This window comes from Rhinopithecus roxellana, chromosome 1 (genome assembly GCF_007565055.1).
Source record: "Rhinopithecus roxellana isolate Shanxi Qingling chromosome 1, ASM756505v1, whole genome shotgun sequence".
NCBI lineage: Eukaryota > Metazoa > Chordata > Mammalia > Primates > Cercopithecidae > Rhinopithecus > Rhinopithecus roxellana.
Window position 1 is genome coordinate 10,320,010 of NC_044549.1, and position 19,658 is coordinate 10,339,667.

A 19,658-nucleotide genomic window follows, 5' to 3' on the forward strand; every position below is an offset into this window, starting at 1 on the left:
TATCTTTAAAATCACTCAATATGGTAAATTCATACTTCTGAAATAAGTGATAGTGAACCATGCATATGTCTATTAATCAAATATTACATGCAAATCCAATCTTTGCATAAGGCACAAAGATTGAGAAACTGAATTTATTCATTTTTGTTATTAATATATTTTAAAATGTTTTTAAAATAAATTACTTAATATGTGTTAAAATGAAATGTTTTATGTGAAAGGGCTTATTTCCTGACAATATCAAAGTTTATGTGATACTGAATGATGAAAAAACATGACAGAAAGCATAAGAAAATTGAATACATTTTTCCATCAACTACATTTAAGATGTTGTTATAAGGATACCTTAACCTTATCCTGTCAGTTTGATTTCTAAACCTTTAAAATCGTCCTCTTCTTATCAGCTACTTCAGACTTGAGAAATTACAAATTAAGTATTATTAAACTTCTTTTCCACAGAGAACAAATAATCCTTTAGTGCACCATATAACGATGGATCTAAATCATGCACAGCAAGTTTAAATATCGATAAATGAATTCACATCTTGTAGAAAGTACTCTTATTCATGCTGAAATAAATTCCTCAGCCAAGTGAAGAGCATTCATCTCAATGTAAATTTCACTGCAAATATATACTTAAGTATTCAAAATATTCAGATGACTGTGCTCCTTTTCTTTCCAAAGATGACAACTTTCTCATCCTAAGTATTCTTTAGCAATTTATGTTCACCTCACATTGTTCATATTAAAGTTATATTTCAAATGCATTGTGCTTTCTTTTAGGCATAGCCGTACGGTTGTAAATTTGCCCTTCCCAATTGTGCTTGTGGCTCAGAAAATTAAGATTATGTTTTAGTAAAACTTATAGCTAAGAGAAAAGAAAGACTACTTTTGTAAGATGATATACATTGTTTTAATGGAGTATGTAAGAGTATCTTGTGACGGATTATAAGCTAAGTAAGCCTGAGACCAAAGAAATAAAATTGCTGCGCCCTACCCTTTTATTGTATTTCTGGATCTAACCCTTAGAATTTATTTTTAAAGTATGTATATTTTTATTTCATTGAATTGAAATAGATTAAATGTTAAAATCACAAATATTTGCTTCTTAAAAATTGATAAAGATAGGGAGAAGGTGTTTCCATTATCTTGAATAAATGCAATCTGTTTTATTTTGAAAGGTGTCACATTTTAAAACTCATATTTTATTTTCAGATGTAAAATATTTAAAAGAAGAGGATGCAAATCGCAAGACATTCACTGTCAGCAGCACACTGGACTTCCGAGTGGACCGGAGTGATGATGGAGTGGCGGTCATCTGCAGAGTAGATCATGAATCCCTCAATGCCACCCCTCAGGTAGCCATGCAGGTGCTAGAAATACACTGTAAGTAAACACTACTTCCCCCTCCTTTATCTCTGCAGCAAATCTCTTCATCTGCATCTAAAATCATTTCAAAACTACCTGAAGTCCTAGCAAAGGTGCAGTAAAATCCACAGCAAAATGAAGTAAAACTACACTCACTAGTATTAATCAGATTCAAAGGAAAACACTCCTTGCCTGAGTTCCATTCGTAACAGTGAGGAGCAATGAAGGATATGTATAAGGTTAATACCCCTATGTTTCAAATTGTGACTTTATGTAGGCGTGCATGTAAGGGTGGGGGAGAAAAAGTGGTAATTTGGGCAAAATCACTGAGAATTGGTAATCTGAGAGGGCCTTGATGAACAGTGTTATATTAAAATAACTTTATCCTATGCAAATGTGGCTTCTCAGCTATGCTTTTTAAAATTAGACTAGTTTTACCTTCTATGTGGTATATACTAATGTTGTATGAATATAGGAGCATATTTATTATGTTTTCTTCATCATCATTATTCACAATCAATAAGAACAAAATTAATTTTGTGAATCTAATAGACCGGGGCAGTGCTAAATGTTGTGCTGGTATTATGTCATTGAGTTCTCATTTACTAAGAGTTGCCCCGAGTAGTTACTCTCATTAGTCACAAGATACACACAAGGATTCTGAAGACTACAGAGGCTGAGTCACACAACTAGCCAACTTGTGATCATGGCAGTTTTAGTACTTAGCAAGGTTTTAGTAGACAATTATACATACTAATCAAAATAAAAATGAATGCATTGAAATATGTGAAATAAAATATAAAAGAATAGAGGATAGGAGATAACATGTTCTGAATTGCAGTATTGGATTTTCTAGGTATGGGAGATAACATGCTCTAAATGGCAGTATTGGATTTTCTAGGTAATGAAGATTTTGTTTTCTCTTTCTATTTGTGACAAAATTATAGCTTGAGCTTAGAATGTGTATGTGATACGCAATTACATCAAATCCTAAAATGCTAAACTCTAAGTACTGTTTCAATATGTTTCACTGCATTTTGTTTTCATTTATTTATTCAACAACATTTTTCAGCGGCTACTATGTAATAGGCATTGTTTTGCGCACTTGAGTTACAGCAGTGACCAAAACAAACAAAAACACAAATTGAGTTTGTCTCCAAAGTGTCAAAATAATCACCTCCACTATCACCAACAAACTTCATTTCTCTTACAGCATCCATTCTAGGTAGGGATGAAAATAAATAAATAAATGCAACATATCACATGTTACATATTGGTAAGTACTAAGTACATATTGATAAGCACATGGCAGCAAGGAAAATAGAGGAGAGGAGGGCAGTCAAGAGACGGAAATGGAGATTACGGAAAGTGACTATGTGTGTTGGTGTAATGCAGAGGGAAGGGCAAGCACAAAGACCCCGAGGTAGCACATTTACTGTTTTTATTTCTAGGAATAGCAAGGGTGCCAGTGATACCGGGGTAGAGTGGACTAGGAGAAAACTACAGAGTGTTAGGAGAAAAGATGGGAGAATTGCCAGGTGAACTAGAATTTTTTGGTTACTTTTTATATGGAAAATATAAAGCTGACTATAATATGCTTATTGTTTTTAAAATTATTCTCAGTTTAGTAGTTATTGAAAATAGTATAATGTTTAAATGATTTCAATTAGGTTAGTTTTAGTAATTTACTCCTATTCTCCTTAAAGCAAATTCAGAAAGAAGCATACTGTAGAGCCCAAATGGAGATTATCTGTCAATTTGGACATTGATTTGTATTTTGGCTTCGGGAAAATTACTGAAACTGGTTGAGCTTTGATTATAAACTAGAGGAGTCGTCCCTGTAGGGATGTGATAATAAGCTAGAGAATTAATTCCTTGAACTTAAGTCAAGTTCATGGCATTCAATAGACTGAATAAATGTCAATTGCCTTCCTTTTTCTATTTCTTTTTCTTACATCCGTGGGTCTCCCAAAATACAATTTTTTAAAACTATATATATATAATTATAATTATTATTTTTTTTTTGAAATGGAGTTTTGCTCTCTTGTTGCTCAGGCTGCCGTGCAATGGCGCGATCTCAGCTCACCATAAACTCCACCTCCCAGGTTCAAGCAATTCTCCTGCCTCAGCCTCCCGAGTAGCTGGGATTACAGGCATGCACACCACCAAGCCTGGCTCATTTTTGGTTTGTACTTTTTAGTAGAGATGGGGTTTCTCCATGTTGGTCAGGCTGATCTTGAGCTCCTGACCTCAGATGATCCGCCCACCTCGGCCTCCCAAAGCGCTGGGATTACAGGTGGGCGCCACCGCGCCTGGCCGTGTAACAATATTTTTAAAGGACCGGGATCAACAGTATTTTAATTTAAACTCTTTAATATTTACCTACAAAGCAAAATAAAACTAAATTTAAAATAATAGTTGACTACTTAGTTAACTGTAAATTCCAACATATAATTAAATAAAACAATAAAAATCAGTCATAAGAACTATGAAGACCACTGCCAGTCACAGATCAACAAAAGTCTACCAATAGTTAAGCAAAGCTATATTTATTTTAAGTTGCTATGGCTAAGGAGAAAACATAGCAGATGAATCTCTGGATGGAGGTAAGAAACAGTGAGAAGAGACTTGTTATAGGAGTTAGGCTTGTGCTTCCGGATTGTGTGTTCTCAGAATTAAGAGCATGTCAATGATGAGTGTATGAGTAACTTTAGCTAAAAAATGAAAATATTGTAGGTTCGTTATTATAAAGAAACAATAGTTAATTCTGCAAACTTTTGTGGACATCGAGGGTCCTGGTCTCTGTCTTGTTTCACTCCTGGTCATAAGATGAACTTGTCCTTGTTTTATTCCACGCCCCAGTCACAGACTACCTTTATTTGATTACTCTATACATTCTGGAAAATTGTTTGTTGAGAATATTTTAGCCTGTATGTCAACTGCCAAGGTCATTTTCATGACTTTGGAAATCCAAAATGGAAGTATTATACAATTCTTGAGCATTTTAGCTATTAACCATATTTCAATATGTATGAATAAGTAAAAATTCATGGAGGAAGGCAATTGAATTATCTAATTTTTAAAGGAAGTTTTACATTAAAAAGTTACACTGTTCATGGCTAGCCAATTAAAAATAGCATCTCATTCTATCACAGTTTAATATGTAAATGGCCAGAAGCAGAAACCAGATCTATTTAAATTATTTTCCTAGCATCTAGCATATCATCATTCAAGTATGTGAAGTTAATTAAAACTAACTGATGATAGTGCTAAATGTTTCTTTAAGCATGCAGAACATTCCCCAGAGATTAAATGAGTGGAGGGTGGAAAGGAGACATTGAGCAACAGTGAGCATCAAAATTAGAGCAAATGGAGCAAATCCATGGGGTCTTCATAAAGATCTCAGAATAATGGTAATAGCATCTCAATGGTTGTTTCTGGGGACAGTAGATCATGGCTGCACATAGATCCACATGTGTAATCTAGATAATATGGAACTTTCCATGAATGAGAAGAGGGAAAGTAGAGCTCAGGCTTGGAAAGGAAAAAGATGGGTTAATGTAGGATTTATGGAGCATAAGTTTAGTAGTTCTCCATTGTCTGACAATGTTCTTGTGATGAAAATCCTAAAAGGCTGGCCCAAATGGAGGAACATTTAGCATTTCGGATCCACAGAGATGAGATTGTTTTCAGTGGTAAGTCAAAAGAATAAATATATATTCCTACAATAATGGAAACAGCTATGACTACCTCTGAAATAAAAATCCTGTGATATTGTAGAAACCTAAGTTTGGTGAGCAATAAGAAAATTAAAGTTAAGCATACAATGCCAAGAGTATAACGAAAAAAGTATAGCAGGAGGAATTATAGTTCAAGAGCTTAACTGTGTTAAGTCTATAACCTTGTGATATACAATTTATATGAATCTAGCCTGTAAAATAGAGCGTTTTTAAAAATAAAATATTAATCATACATTTAAATACTGCCACTATGATGAAAGAGATTTCTTTTAAAACTGAAACTTAAGAAAATGAAAAGCAGAACTTTCACAGTGAATCACAAATACCTGCAGATTTTACATAATCGGGAAGAGCAAGCTTCACAACTGAGCGGTGGGAAAAGCCACTTTTAAAAATTAATCAATGAAAACTCAGATTTGTCCTCCATTTTCACACAGATTTCTTTGTAAAATAACTTTTTATCTGTGAGTTAATTTTTAGAAGAACAAATTGTATGAGTCAGATATTATTTAAATCTCAGTAGAAATAATATATCTGCACTCATAGAAATTACACAAAACACAGAAAAGAAGAAAATGACTGAATATTCATTTTCTGTATGTATCATTGACAGAAATTACATTTTAAAAACTCTTAATGAAAATGAAAAGCGCAAGAGACAGAAAACTAAAATATGTCAGACTGTTGTGTTTTTTTCCTGAAAAAGCATTTTAATACTGTAACAAAGAACTGAAAATATAGAAAAATAAGAGTTGAAATTTTAAAAATGTGTGAATAGTAAAGTGCATTTTATATATAATTCATCTCATCATGAAATCTTATGCTATCATTAATGTTTGTTTAGTACTTCCTTTAACAGTACTGGGCTTTGCCTATAAAAATGAGTCACTATTTACACATGAAGGTTATTAATGTTTAAAGCAATAAATAGTTAAAATAGCTTGTAGAGGAGATCCTGCATGTACACACAAACAATTCGATCTGAGCATCAAGGAAAGGAAGGAATGAATGGCTGAAGGAAGGGAGGAAGGAAGAGAGGGAGAGAAGCTGATGTGTTAAAATTGTGTTTAAATGAAATTAATTAGGTTAATAATGAATGAAAATAAGAAATGTATCATGTATATTTAAAATAACAGAAAAACGTGTGGGTCCAATTGTTACTAAAATTATGTCTTTTTAAGGGGTTAAATGGTCAATTGACAGTCCTGACCTTTACCTTCTTGATGATTATATCTCTATTCTAGTTACCATGCAAATGACTAATAAAGTCAATCCATTTTTCTCTTAAAAACTTACATTTTTAAAATGTATTGAACTATTTCTAAAGAGATTCATTCCTTTCCTTACTCTCTTTTAAAGATAATTACTTTGTGCCCAGAGAAACTAAATTCTTCCCTGTACTTTTTTGTTACTTTTCTGGACCAATTAATATGCTTGATCAGTTCTCCCTTTAGTTCCAAAACAATGAAATCGATTAAAAATAAGATTCTGATTATAGAAGACAATATTCAATACAGATGGGTTTAAAGTTTGCTAATTCAGTTGTTTATATCGTCTTTTGATTCTCAGATATGAGCAGAGATTCTTTATTCCATGTCTTCTTCGCTGCTGTCCTTTTTCACTTATAAAAAATAATGAAGTTCTTGTTTATGCAGTCTACACTACACAAACCCGTACATTTCTCTAGCCCAGGTCAGTTTATTTTAAATCACCCTGTGTTAGTTATATTCTCTTTGCTTTCACTACCTTTCTGTGTATTACGCATTAAATGTTTCAGGCTATATCGGCTTATCAGATAGGAAGGCGAATGTTCCAAGAAGCATTCAAAATAGAATATCTCACTCCTCTGGCATCTCATTTATGAAATGCTAATTATCTAATTATCTTGTCTACCACAAATTATATATGGTACAAGGGCACAGAATATAAAAGGAACAGGAAAGGTGAAATGAAAATTATATTTAGGTTACATTTTTTGGAACTAAACTCTTCTTTTGACTAACAAAATGCCATATTTATGCCTGGGAATGCCTTAGAAGAATTTTAATTGAGTCTAAGATATTTCAAAAAGCTAATGAAATGGCACATATGCTAGAATCATAAGGTGAGGTCTATGCTGTTTAGTAAGAGATACATTTCATTATGTCAATAAAGATAGCCTAGAGTGTGACCACTATTTGAGATTCCAACAAATTTTTAATTTTTTTCAGAGAAGTTACGTCTATGTATTATATTACCAACAGTATATATTACTGGCACATTTTGCTTATGAGACTTTTTTTACTTTATAAAGGATAAGAATAATTACGTTAACTATTAAAAGTAATTGAATCACCAAGTATTTTAAACCATCTAAAGGCAATGATTCAAAATGTTGTTTTTGTGCCATTTTTACATTATCAATAGTATATAACAATTTGTGTGTGTGTTATTAAAACTCATTGAAGAGGATATATATATTCATGAATGGGAATTCCAAATTGAAAGTCAATAAATGTATATATAAAATTAACATAACATACTCTCAAATTTCCTAATTAAGCTTATCATCAAGTACACATGCATAAAACTTTTTGGAAGTTTTAAAATTATTTAAAAACATTCATTTCATTAAAGGCAGTAAAACATAACATCAAAATTATGGAATGAATGCATAGTAGAAATGTCAGCGAATCTTTTCGATTATTTTTAAGTCAGTCTAATAGAGAAGAAAAACTGGATACAAATGAGACATAAATAACTGTGACAAGTAAAAATATACATCTTGTTAATACCTAATATTTTTCACTTTCAATTTAATAACTTATTCTACTTTATGTCTATTTTTAAAAGATAGCTACAGGTATCTTTCTTATTAAAAAAGACTAGATATTTAATGCCCAATATTTTGGAATTTTTGTATTTCCACTTTCTGAATAAACTATAAACAGACAAACACACACACACACACACACACAGACATATACACGATTTCCATGAGAAAAATGTATAGTTAGAAAATGACACTAATAAATCAATGTATTAGACTTTACTGGATTGGCTCTTGATATATTAGGAAAAATTGTCATTGATATTTACCATCTGGGTCCAATAGTCTTTTTTTGTTTTGTTTTGTTTTGTTTTTTAAATAATATACTTCATTTTTAAGAGCAGTTTTGGGTTTACTGATTAGTTGAACAGAAAGTACAGAGAGTTCCCATATACTCCTTCTCCCCACTCCCCTTATAGTTTCCCCTATTATTAACATCTTGCATTATTGTGTTATTTTTGTTACAACTGAAGAACTAATATTGACAGATTATTGTTAAGTAAAGTACATCCTTTACATTAGGGTTCACTCTGCATTGTATAGTTCTATGGGTTTTGACCTGTGTATAATGTCATGTTTCTATTGTTACATGATCCAATTTAGTTTCACAGCCCAAAAAAATCTCTTGTGCTCCACCTCTTTATCTCACTTTCCTTCTCCCACAAGACTTGGTAACCAGTGATCTTTTTACTGAGTATAGTTTTACCTTTTCTAGAATGTCATATAATGGGAATTATGCAGGATGTAGTCTCTTTGGACTGGCCTCTTTCACTTAGCAATATGCATCTAAGGTTCCAGCTCGTCTTTTCATGACTTCATAACTCATCTGTTTTTATTGCTGAATAACATTTAATTGAATGGTTGTACTAGAATTTGTTTATCCATTCACCTATTGAACAGTATCTTGGTTTCTTCCAAGTTCTGGCAATTAGGAACACAACTGCTAGAAACATCATGCATAGGTTTTCCTGGAGACATAAGTATTCAGCTCATTTGGATAAATACCAAAGAGCTTGATTGGACGATTGTATGGCAAGACCATGTTTAGCACTTGAAAGTAAAAACTCACTTTCAAAGTGGCTGAGCCATTTTGCATTGCCATCAACAATAAGTGAGAGTTTCTGTTGCTCCATTCTCACCAGTGTTTGGCGAGTCAGTAGTTTGAATTTTAGTCATTCTAATAGGTGTGTAGTAGCATCTCGTTATTTTAGTTTGCAGTTCCTAATGATGTATGATATTAATTTTGTATCTGTTTATTTTATTTCTGTATACCTTTTTTTGGTGAGATGTCTAGATTAGAGAAAAGTTTGACATATCTACCTTGGAAAAGTTTAGATCTTTTGCTAATTTTTAAATTTAATTATTTGTTTACTTATGGATGCATTTTTAAAGTTCTTTGTATATTTTGGATATCAGTCCTTTATTAGATATACTTTTTATACATTTTAATAGTATGTGGCTTATCTTTTCATTCGTTTAACAGTGTCTTTTGCAGAGTAAACATGTTTAGTTTTAGTGAAGTCCAAATTACCTTTTTAATGAATTGTGCTTTTAAATTTGTATCTAAAATGTCATAATTGAATCCAAGGTCACTTGGATTTTCTTCTATGTTATTTTGCAGAAGTTTTAGAGTTTTGTGTTTTACACTTAGATCAATGTTTCACTTGAATTAATTTTTGAAATGTGTAAGATCTATGTTTAGATTCATGTTTTTGTGTGTGAATGTCCAATTGTTCCAGGACCACTTGTTAAAAAGACAATCCTCTCTCCATTGAATTGTATTTGCTCCTTTACATAGTTGATTATATTTGCTTGGGTCTCTTTCTGGGATCCCATTTTTTCCATTGATCTATATGTCTCCTTTTTCACCAATACCTTACTGTTTTGAGTACTGTAGTTTTATACTGTTTCTTGAAGTTGGGTAGTGTCAGTCCTCAGATGATTCTGCTGCTGCTGCAGATTCATCAACATCTTCTCCTTCTTCCTTTTCCTTCTCCTTCTCCTCCTTCTTCTTCTCCTCCTTCTTCTTTCTCTTCCTTTCTTTCTTCTTCTTTCTCCTTTCTCCTTCTTTCCCCTTCTTTCTTTTTCCTTCCTTCTCCTTCTTCCCCTTCTTTCCTTTCTTCTTCTTCGAGATTGTAATTATTTTATGTTGCTCAATTTGTAATTACAAATTGTTGTAATTTGTATCACAATTATAATGAAAATGTGATTAATCAATATATTAAACTTTATTTTTTTTTGTTAACCATGTAATAGTTATATTTTTACTGAAATTAAACAGCTTAGAACTCTAGATACATATGGATTTTTCCTTTTTTTATATTTAAGTGTTTTTATTTAATTCAGTGGGTAAAATAATATATATGTATATAATTTATTTGTGGAGCTATTACTTCTTAAAAGAAATTAACACTTAGAAATGAATTAAACATTTAGAATAAGGTGGCACTATTAAGAAACATGAAATGTTAGTACATATAATTATCATAATCTTGCAGTTGAAACCATTCAGTGTTTTGCCACTGAGTACAGCTATATGCATATTATTAATATTTACAGCTACAAATTATACTATAGGATATATGATAGCTTTTAAAATAATATTTAATGTTTTTAATGTTTATGTAATCATTACTTATTGTACCCTTTACTGTAGGTATTAAATAGCACGTAATTACTTTTTTTTTTTTTTTTTATACTTTAAGTTCTAGGGTACATGTGCATAACGTGCAGGTTTGTTACGTATGTATATTTGTGCCATGTTGGTGTGCTGCACCCATCAACTCGTCAGCACCCATCAATTCATCATTTATATCATGTATAACTCCCCAATGCAATCCCTCCCCCCTCCCCCCTCCCCATGATAGGCCCCAGTGTGTGATGTTCCCCTTCCCGAGTCCAAGTGATCTCATTGTTCAGTTCCCACCTATGAGTGAGAACATGCGGTGTTTGGTTTTCTCTTCTTGTGACAGTTTGCTAAGAATGATGGTTTCCAGCTGCATCCATGTCCCTACAAAGGACGCAAACTCATCCTTTTTTATGGCTGCATAGTATTCCATGGTGTATATGTGCCACATTTTCTTAATCCAGTCTGTCACTGATGGACATTTGGGTTGATTCCAAGTCTTTGCTATTGTGAATAGTGCTGCAATAAACATACGTGTGCATGTGTCTTTGTAGTAGAATAATTTATAATCCTTTGGGTATATACCCAGTAGTGGGATGGCTGGGTCATATGGTACATCTAGTTCTAGATCCTTGAGGAATCGCCATACTGTTTTCCATAATGGTTGAACTAGTTTACAATCCCACCAACAGTGTAAAAGTGTTCCTATTTCTCCACATCCTCTCCAACAACTGTTGTTTCCTGATTTTTTAATGATTGCCATTCTAACTGGTGTGAGATGATATCTCATTGTGGTTTTGATTTGCATTTCTCTGATGGCGAGTGATGATGAGCATTTTTTCATGTGTCTGTTGGCTGTATGAATGTCTTCTTTTGAGAAATGTCTGTTCATATCCTTTGCCCACTTTTTGATGGGGTTGTTTGTTTTTTTCTTGTACATTTGTTTGAGTTCTTTGTAGATTCTGGATATTAGCCCTTTCTCAGATGAGTAGATTGCAAAAATTTTCTCCCATTCTGTAGGTTGCCTGTTCACTCTGATGGTAGTTTCTTTTGCTGTGCAGAAGCTCTTTAGTTTAATTAGATCCCATTTGTGAATTTTGGCTTTTGCTGCCGTTGCTTTTGGTGTTTTAGACATGAAGTCCTTGCCCATGCCTATGTCCTGAATGGTACTACCTAGATTTTTCTTCTAGGGTTTTTATGGTATTAGGTCTAACATTTAAGTCTCTAATCCATCTTGAATTAATCTTCGTATAAGGAGTAAGGAAAGGATCCAGTTTCAGCTTTCTACTTACGGCTAGCCAATTTTCCCAGCACCATTTATTAAATAGGGAATCCTTTCCCCATTTCTTGTTTCTCTCAGGTTTGTCAAAGATCAGATGGCTGTAGATGTGTGGTATTGTTTCTGAGGACTCTGTTCTGTTCCATTGGTCTATAGCTCTGTTTTGGTACCAGTACCATGCTGTTTTGGTTACTGTAGCCTTGTAGTATAGTTTGAAGTCAGGTAGCGTGACGCCTCCAGCTTTGTCCTTTTGCCTTAGGATTGTCTTGGCAATGCGGGCTCTTTTTCGGTTCCATATGAACTTTAAAGCAGATTTTTCCAATTCTGTGAAGAAACTCATTGGTAGCTTGATGGGGATGGCATTTAATCTATAAATAACCTTGCGCAGTATGGCCATTTTCACAATATTGATTCTTCCTATCCATGAGCATGGTATGTTCTTCCATTTGTTTGTGTCCTCTTTGATTTCACTGAGCAGTGGTTTGTAGTTCTCCTTGAAGAGGTCCTTTACATCCCTTGTAAGCTGGATTCCTAGGTATTTTATTCTCTTTGAAGCAATTGTGAATGGAAGTTCATTCCTGATTTGGCTCTCTGCTTGTCTGTTACTGGTGTATAAGAATGCTTGTGATTTTTGCACATTAATTTTGTATCCTGAGACTTTGCAGAAGTTGCTTATCAGCTTGAGGAGATTTTGGGCTGAGACGATGGGGTTTTCTAAATATACAATCATGTCATCTGCAAACAGGGACAATTTGACTTCTTCTTTTCCTAACTGGATACCCTTGATTTCTTTCTCTTGCCTGATTGCCCTAGCCAGAACTTCCAACACTATGTTGAATAGGAGTGGTGAGAGAGGCCATCCCTGTCTTGTACCAGTTTTCAAAGGGAATTTTTCCAGTTTTTGCCCATTCAGTATGATATTAGCTGTGGGTTTGTCATAAATAGCTCTTATTATTTTGAGGTACGTTCCATCAATACCGAATTTATTGAGCGTTTTTAGCATGAAGGGCTGTTGAATTTTGTCAAAAGCCTTTTCTGCATCTATTGAGATAATCATGTGGTTCTTGTCTTTGGTTCTGTTTATATGCTGGATTATGTATATTGATTTGCGAATGTTGAACCAGCCTTGCATCCCAGGGATGAAGCCCACTTGATCATGGTGGATAAGCTTTTTGATGTGCTGCTGAATCCGGTTTGCCAGTATTTTATTGAGAATTTTTGCATCGATGTTCATCAGGGATATTGGTCTAAAATTCTCTTTTTTTGTTGTGTCTCTGCCAGGCTTTGGTATCAGGATGATGTTGGCCTCATAAAATGAGTTAGGGAGGATTCCCTCTTTTTCTATTGATTGGAATAGTTTCAGAAGGAATGGTACCAGCTCCTCCTTGTACCTCTGGTAGAATTCAGCTGTGAATCCATCTGGTCCTGGACTTTTTTTGGTGGGTAGGCTATTAATTGTTGCCTCAATTTCAGAGCCTGCTATTGGTCTATTCAGGGATTCAACTTCTTCCTGGTTTAGTCTTGGGAGAGTGTACGTGTCCAGGAAATTATCCATTTCTTCTAGATTTTCTAGTTGATTTGCGTAGAGGTGTTTATAGTATTCTCTGATGGTAGTTTGTATTTCTGTGGGGTCGGTGGTGATATCCCCTTTATCATTTTTTATTGCGTCTATTTGATTCCTCTCTCTTTTCTTCTTTATTAGTCTTGCTAGCGGTCTGTCAATTTTGTTGATCTTTTCAAAAAACCAACTCCTGGATTAATTGATTTTTTGGAGGGTTTTTTGTGTCTCTCTCTCCTTCAGTTCTGCTCTGATCTTAGTTATTTCTTGCCTTCTGCTAGCTTTTGAATGTGTTTACTCTTGCCTCTCTAGTTCTTTTAATTGTGATGTTAGAGTGTCAAATTTAGATCTTTCCTGCTTTCTCTTGTGGGCATTTAGTGCTATAAATTTCCCTCTACACACTGCTTTAAATGTGTCCCAGAGATTCTGGTATGTTGTATCTTTGTTCTCATTGGTTTCAAAGAACATCTTTATTTCTGCCTTCATTTCGTTATGTACCCAGTAGTCATTCAGGAGCAGGTTGTTCAGTTTCCATGTAGTTGAGCGGTTTTGATTGTGTTTCTTAGTCCTGAGTTCTAGTTTGATTGCACTGTGGTCTGAGAGACAGTTTGTTATAATTTCTGTTCTTTTCCATTTGCTGAGGAGTGCTTTACTTCCAATTATGTGGTCAATTTTGGAATAAGTGCGATGTGGTGCTGAGAAGAATGTATATTCTGTTGATTTGGGGTGGAGAGTTCTATAGATGTCTATTAGGTCCGCTTGGTGCAGAGATGAGTTCAATTCCTGGATATCCTTGTTAACTTTCTGTCTCGTTGATCTGTCTAATGTTGACAGTGGAGTGTTGAAATCTCCCATTATTATTGTATGGGAGTCTAAGTCTCTTTGTAAGTCTCTAAGGACTTGCTTTATGAATCTGGGTGCTCCTGTATTGAGTGCATATATATTTAGGATAGTTAGCTCTTCCTGTTGAATTGATCCCTTTACCATTATGTAATGGCCTTCTTTGTCTCTTTTGATCTTTGATGGTTTAAAGTCTGTTTTATCAGAGACAAGGATTGCAACCCCTGCTTTTTTTTGTTCTCCATTTGCTTGGTATATCTTCCTCCATCCCTTTATTTTGAGCCTATGTATGTCTCTCCATGTGAGATGGGTCTCCTGAATACAGCAGACTGATGGGTCTTGACTCTTTATCCAGTTTGCCAGTCTGTGTCTTTTAATTGGAGCATTTAGTCCATTTACATTTAAGGTTAATATTGTTATGTGTGAACTTGGTCCTGCCATTATGATATTAACTGGTTATTTTGCTCGTTAGTTGATGCAGTTTCTTCCTAGCTTCGATGGTCTTTACATTTTGGCATGTTTTTGCAATGGCTGGTACCGGTTGTTCCTTTCCATGTTTAGGGCTTCCTTCAGGGTCTCTTGTAAGGCAGGCCTGGTGGTGACAAAATCTCTAAGCATTTGCTTCTCTGTAAAGGATTTTATTTCTCCTTCACTTATGAAACTTAGTTTGGCTGGATATGAAATTCTGGGTTTAAAATTCTTTTCTTTAAGAACGTTGAATATTGGCCCCCACTCTCTTCTGGCTTGTAGAGTTTCTGCCGAGAGATCTGCTGTTAGTCTGATGGGCTTCCCTTTGTGGGTAACCCGACCTTTCTCTCTGGCTGCCCTTAAGATTTTTTCCTTCATTTCAACTTTGGTGAATCTGGCAATTATGTGTCTTGGAGTTGCTCTTCTGGAGGAATATCTTTGTGGTGTTCTCTGTATTTCCTGAATGTGAATGTTGGCCTGCCCTACTAGGTTGGGGAAGTTCTCCTGGATGATATCCTGAAGAGTGTTTTCCAACTTGGTTCCATTTTCCCCCTCACTTTCAGGCACCCCAATCAGACGTAGATTTGGTCTTTTTACATAATCCCATACTTCTTGTAGGCTTTGTTCATTTCTTTTTCTTCTTTTTTCTTTTGGTTTCTCTTCTCGCTTCATTTCATTCAGTTGATCCTCAATCGCTGATACTCTTTTTTCCAGTTGATCAAGTCGGTTACTGAAGCTTGTGCATTTGTCACGTATTTCTCGTGTCATGATTTTCATCTCTGTCATTTCATTTATGACCTTCTCTGCATTAATTAGTCTAGCTGTCAATTCTTCCACTCTTTTTTCAAGATTTTTAGTTTCTTTGCGGTGGGTACGTAATTCCTCCTTTAGCTCTGAGAAGTTTGATGGACTGAAGCCTTCTTCTCTCATCTCGTCAAAGTCATTCTCTGACCAGCTTCGATCCGTTGCTGGCGATGGGCTGTGCTCCTTTGCAGGGGGAGATGCGCTCTTATTTTTTGAATTTCCAGCTTTTCTGCCCTGCTTTTTCCCCATCTTTGTGGTTTTATCTGTCTCTGGTCTTTGATGATGGTGACGTACTGATGGGGTTTTGGTATAGGTGTCCTTCCTGTTTGATAGTTTTCCTTCTAACAGTCAGAACCCTCAGCTGCAGGTCTGTTGGAGATTGCTTGAGGTCCACTCCAGACCCTGTTTGCCTGGGTATCAGCAGCAGAGGTCGCAGAAGATAGAATATTGCTGAACAGTGAGTGTACCTGTCTGATTCTTACTTTGGAAGCTTCCTCTCAGGGGTGTACTCCACCCTGTGAAGTGTGGGGTGTCAGACTGCCCCTAGTGGGGGATGTCTCCCAGTTAGGTTACTCAGGGGTCAGTGACCCACTTGAGCAGGCCGTCTGTCCATTCTCAGATCTCAACCTCCATGTTGGGAGATCCACTGCTCTCTTCAAAGCTGTCAGACAGTGTTGTTTGCGTCTGCTCAGGCCTCTCTTGCTTCCCCTGTTGTTTTCTTAGCTGTGCCCTGCCCCCAGAGGTGGAGTCTATAGAGACAGGCAGGTTTCCTTGAGCTGCTGTGAGCTCCACCCAGTTCGAGCTTCCCAGAGGCTTTGTTTACCTACTTAAGCCTCAGCAATGGCGGGCGCCCCTCCCCCAGCCTCGCTGCTGCCTCGCGGTTACATCGCCGCAGACTGCTGTGTTAACAATGAGGGAGGCTCCGTGGGTGTGGGACCCTCCCGGCCAGGTGAGGGATATATTCTTCTGGTGTGCCCGTTTGCTTAAAGCATGGTATTGGGGTGGGAGTTACCCGATTTTCCAGGTGTTGTGTGTCTCAGTTCCCCTGGCTAGGAAAAGGGATTCCCTTCCCCCTTGCACTTTCCAGGCAAGGCGATGCCTCGCCCTGCTTCAGCTCTCGCTGGTCAGGCTGCAGCAGCTGACCAGCACTGATTGTCCGGCACTCCCTAGTGAGATGACCCCAGTACCTCAGTTGAAAATGCAGAAATCACCGGTCTTCTGTGTCGCTCGCGCTGGGAGTTGGAGACTGGAGCTGTTCCTATTCGGCCATCTTGCTCCACCCCCCTAAACTTTATTAATCCTCAATGTATCAGGAAACAAAATAGCCATATTTACTATCTGGGCCACACGTTTTTGTTTCATATTCTAAGTAATTTTTTAATGATGTATAGACATAATAACAGAAGGAGGGTAAAAAACAAATTTTCTTAGAACTTTCAATATAAAATTTAAACAGAAAAACCTTAATTTTTATTTTTTTTGGCTTTAATGGTATATATATACAAATTGAGCAATAATTGGCATGCATAATCCTGAAATATATCTATCTTGTAAATAATGAGTCCAACTTCAAAATACCTCTCTACTGTGTCCTATCTTGTCATTCCGTTTTGGTTCCTTTTTCACTAGCATTGTCAGAATGCAATTTTTTTTATAAAAAATTTGACGGCTCATAATTTTACCCAGAAGAATAAAATATATTTATTCCATAATTGCCAAACATTTTCATTTTTAGATTTACAAAGAGCAATTAAAATACAACTAAAATATATTGTTAAAATTTCCTCATCACCAAATGCTTTCAACATGTTTCCATTTACGGACTATGTAAAGTAAATTCTTATGTTCAAAAATCATAAAAGGCTAAATAACATTGTCATATTTTCCTTTATCATATGGACATCCCCACTCTTGTATCATTGTATATATATCCATTTTCTTATTATGTTATTATTTTTATCGTAGTTGGGGATAATTGATGAGTTAGTGGTGGAGTAATACCTAGGTCGGTGAAGTAGCAAGATTTCTCATAATATAAGAAATATAGTGTCACTAAAATTTCATAATGTATTTTAGATTTATAAAATGATTCAATGTTTTCATATCATAATTGCAAGGTAAGCCAATTTTTAAACCTATTTTTAAAATTAAACGTTTTCTTTTTATTGGAGGACCTCTAATAAAGAAAGAACACAAGTTATGAAATATCATTCCTTACATATAGTTAGAACTGTTTCAAATGCACTTAAAATAATGTACCATAGAGTCAACAAGTATAAAAATGTATGGGCCGGCACAGTAGTTCACGCCTGTAATCATAGCAATTTGGGAGGCCAAGGCAGGTGGATCACTTGAGCTCAGGAGTTTGAAACCAGCCTGGCCAACATGGTAGAAACCACGTCTCTACAAAAAATACAAAATAATTAGGCATGCATGGTGGCGTGTTCCTGTAGCCCCAGCTACATCAGGGGCTGAAGCAGAAGGATCGCTTCAGCCCAGGAGTTCGAGGCTGCAGTGAGCCGAGATGGCACCACTGCACTCCAGCCTGGGTGACAAAACGAAACACCATCTATAAATAAATAAATAAATAAATAAATAAATAAATAAATAAATAGAATTAAAATGAACAAAAGTGTCGATGCCTTTATTACCTATATTTTTACTGCTACCTTTTGCTTCTCTTTAAGGTCTTCCTTGTGGGCCAGCTTTATGATAGAGACACTTTGCTTCTATTCCTCTCCCAGATACATTCAGTTTTACACACTGCCAAACATGTCTTCTTAAATATTGGTTCTTAACCTGATACTTACAAACCCGAGATGATTTCTTATTGCTTCTAACATAATGTCCAAACTCTACGTCTTGACATTCAAGGCTTTTAAAATACAACCAACCCCCTATAATGCTGCTCTCAAGTACGTTTTTTCAGATAATGAATTCTATGCTTTACATTATTTCTAGATGCCTCATATATAGCCAACATTTCTTTTTTATTATACTTTATGTTCTAGGGTACATGTGCACAACGTGCAGGTTTGTTACATATGTATACATGTGCCATGTTAGTGTGCTGTACCCATTAACTCATCATTTACATTAGATATATCTCCTAATGCTATCCCTCTCCCCTCCCCACTCCCCACAATAGACCCCGGTGTGTGATGCTCCCCTTCCTGTGTCCAAGTGATCTCATTGTTCAATTCCCACCAGCCAACATTTTTTAATACAACATTTTGTTCATTTTTCCTTTGCCTTAAATCCCTTCTTTTCTTTCCCTCTAGAAAATCTCTACCAGATCAAATACTGTGTTTTCTCTGAATTATTTTAAATGCCACTTTTCTAAGTAATCTTCTTTGATTCTGACAAATATGTATAATCTATCCATCTCTGGCAACTCCCATAATACATCATCCAGGTACTATCGTGCCTCCAATTTTGAGTTTGCATTATTTTGTACTTTATATGATTTATCTAATTTATTAGGACTGTATTCCTAGAGGTTGCTGTTTTTGCAGATATGTAACACTTGTATAATAGTGGTACTGTGTCTTGTATGCACGGCGATTTATAAATATTTTTCAAATAAATAAATGATTGCCACAAAAGCATTCACTAAAATCAAAGAAATTTAACACACCATTGAAGAAAAAGTACCTGATAATTTTCAGCATTAAGAAATGTAAGTTAAATGGAAAGTGAGAATTTCACTACAGAATTACAAACGGGAAAAATGAACTAAACATCTTAGAAAAAACACAATTGTACCCAGAAAAAAATGAGATCAGATAGTGCTGGAACTGAAAGAGTCCTGTTAACACTTGGTATATTAACCCCACTGCTCCTATTGAGTGGTAGAATTTGAGGTGTGGATTGAGTTTGATTTACAGCTTTTCATTTCAGGAGAGTATCATAATGGCCTAATTCAGAGTATTAAGCATTTACTTCCTTTCAGGAGTAAGCAATGATATGAGGGAACATAAGCAATCCACATCAGTGCACACAGCGTCACAGTTCTCTAGTAGCTCCCAATCTGTTGTAACAAAGAAGACATAGATAGATAGATAAATAGACAAATATAAAGAAAATAGGCTGGGTGCAGTGGCTCACGCCTGTAATCCCAGCACTTTGGGAGGCCAAAGCGGGCGGATCACAAGGTGAAGAGCTGG

The 19,658-nt window shown here is 35.3% G+C and overlaps 1 protein-coding gene across 2 annotated transcripts in view; it reads left to right on the forward strand.

Moving 5' to 3' along the window:
- The window catches only part of CADM2 (cell adhesion molecule 2), a 1,116,362-nt gene that overhangs the window by 961,304 nt on the left and 135,400 nt on the right, over window positions 1-19,658 (forward strand). For both annotated transcript variants that reach the window (XM_030939707.1, XM_030939705.1), the window contains one exon: window positions 1,216-1,386. In XM_030939707.1, coding sequence (XP_030795567.1) covers window positions 1,216-1,386 — 171 coding nt within the window. The remainder of the gene's footprint in view (window positions 1-1,215; window positions 1,387-19,658) is intronic.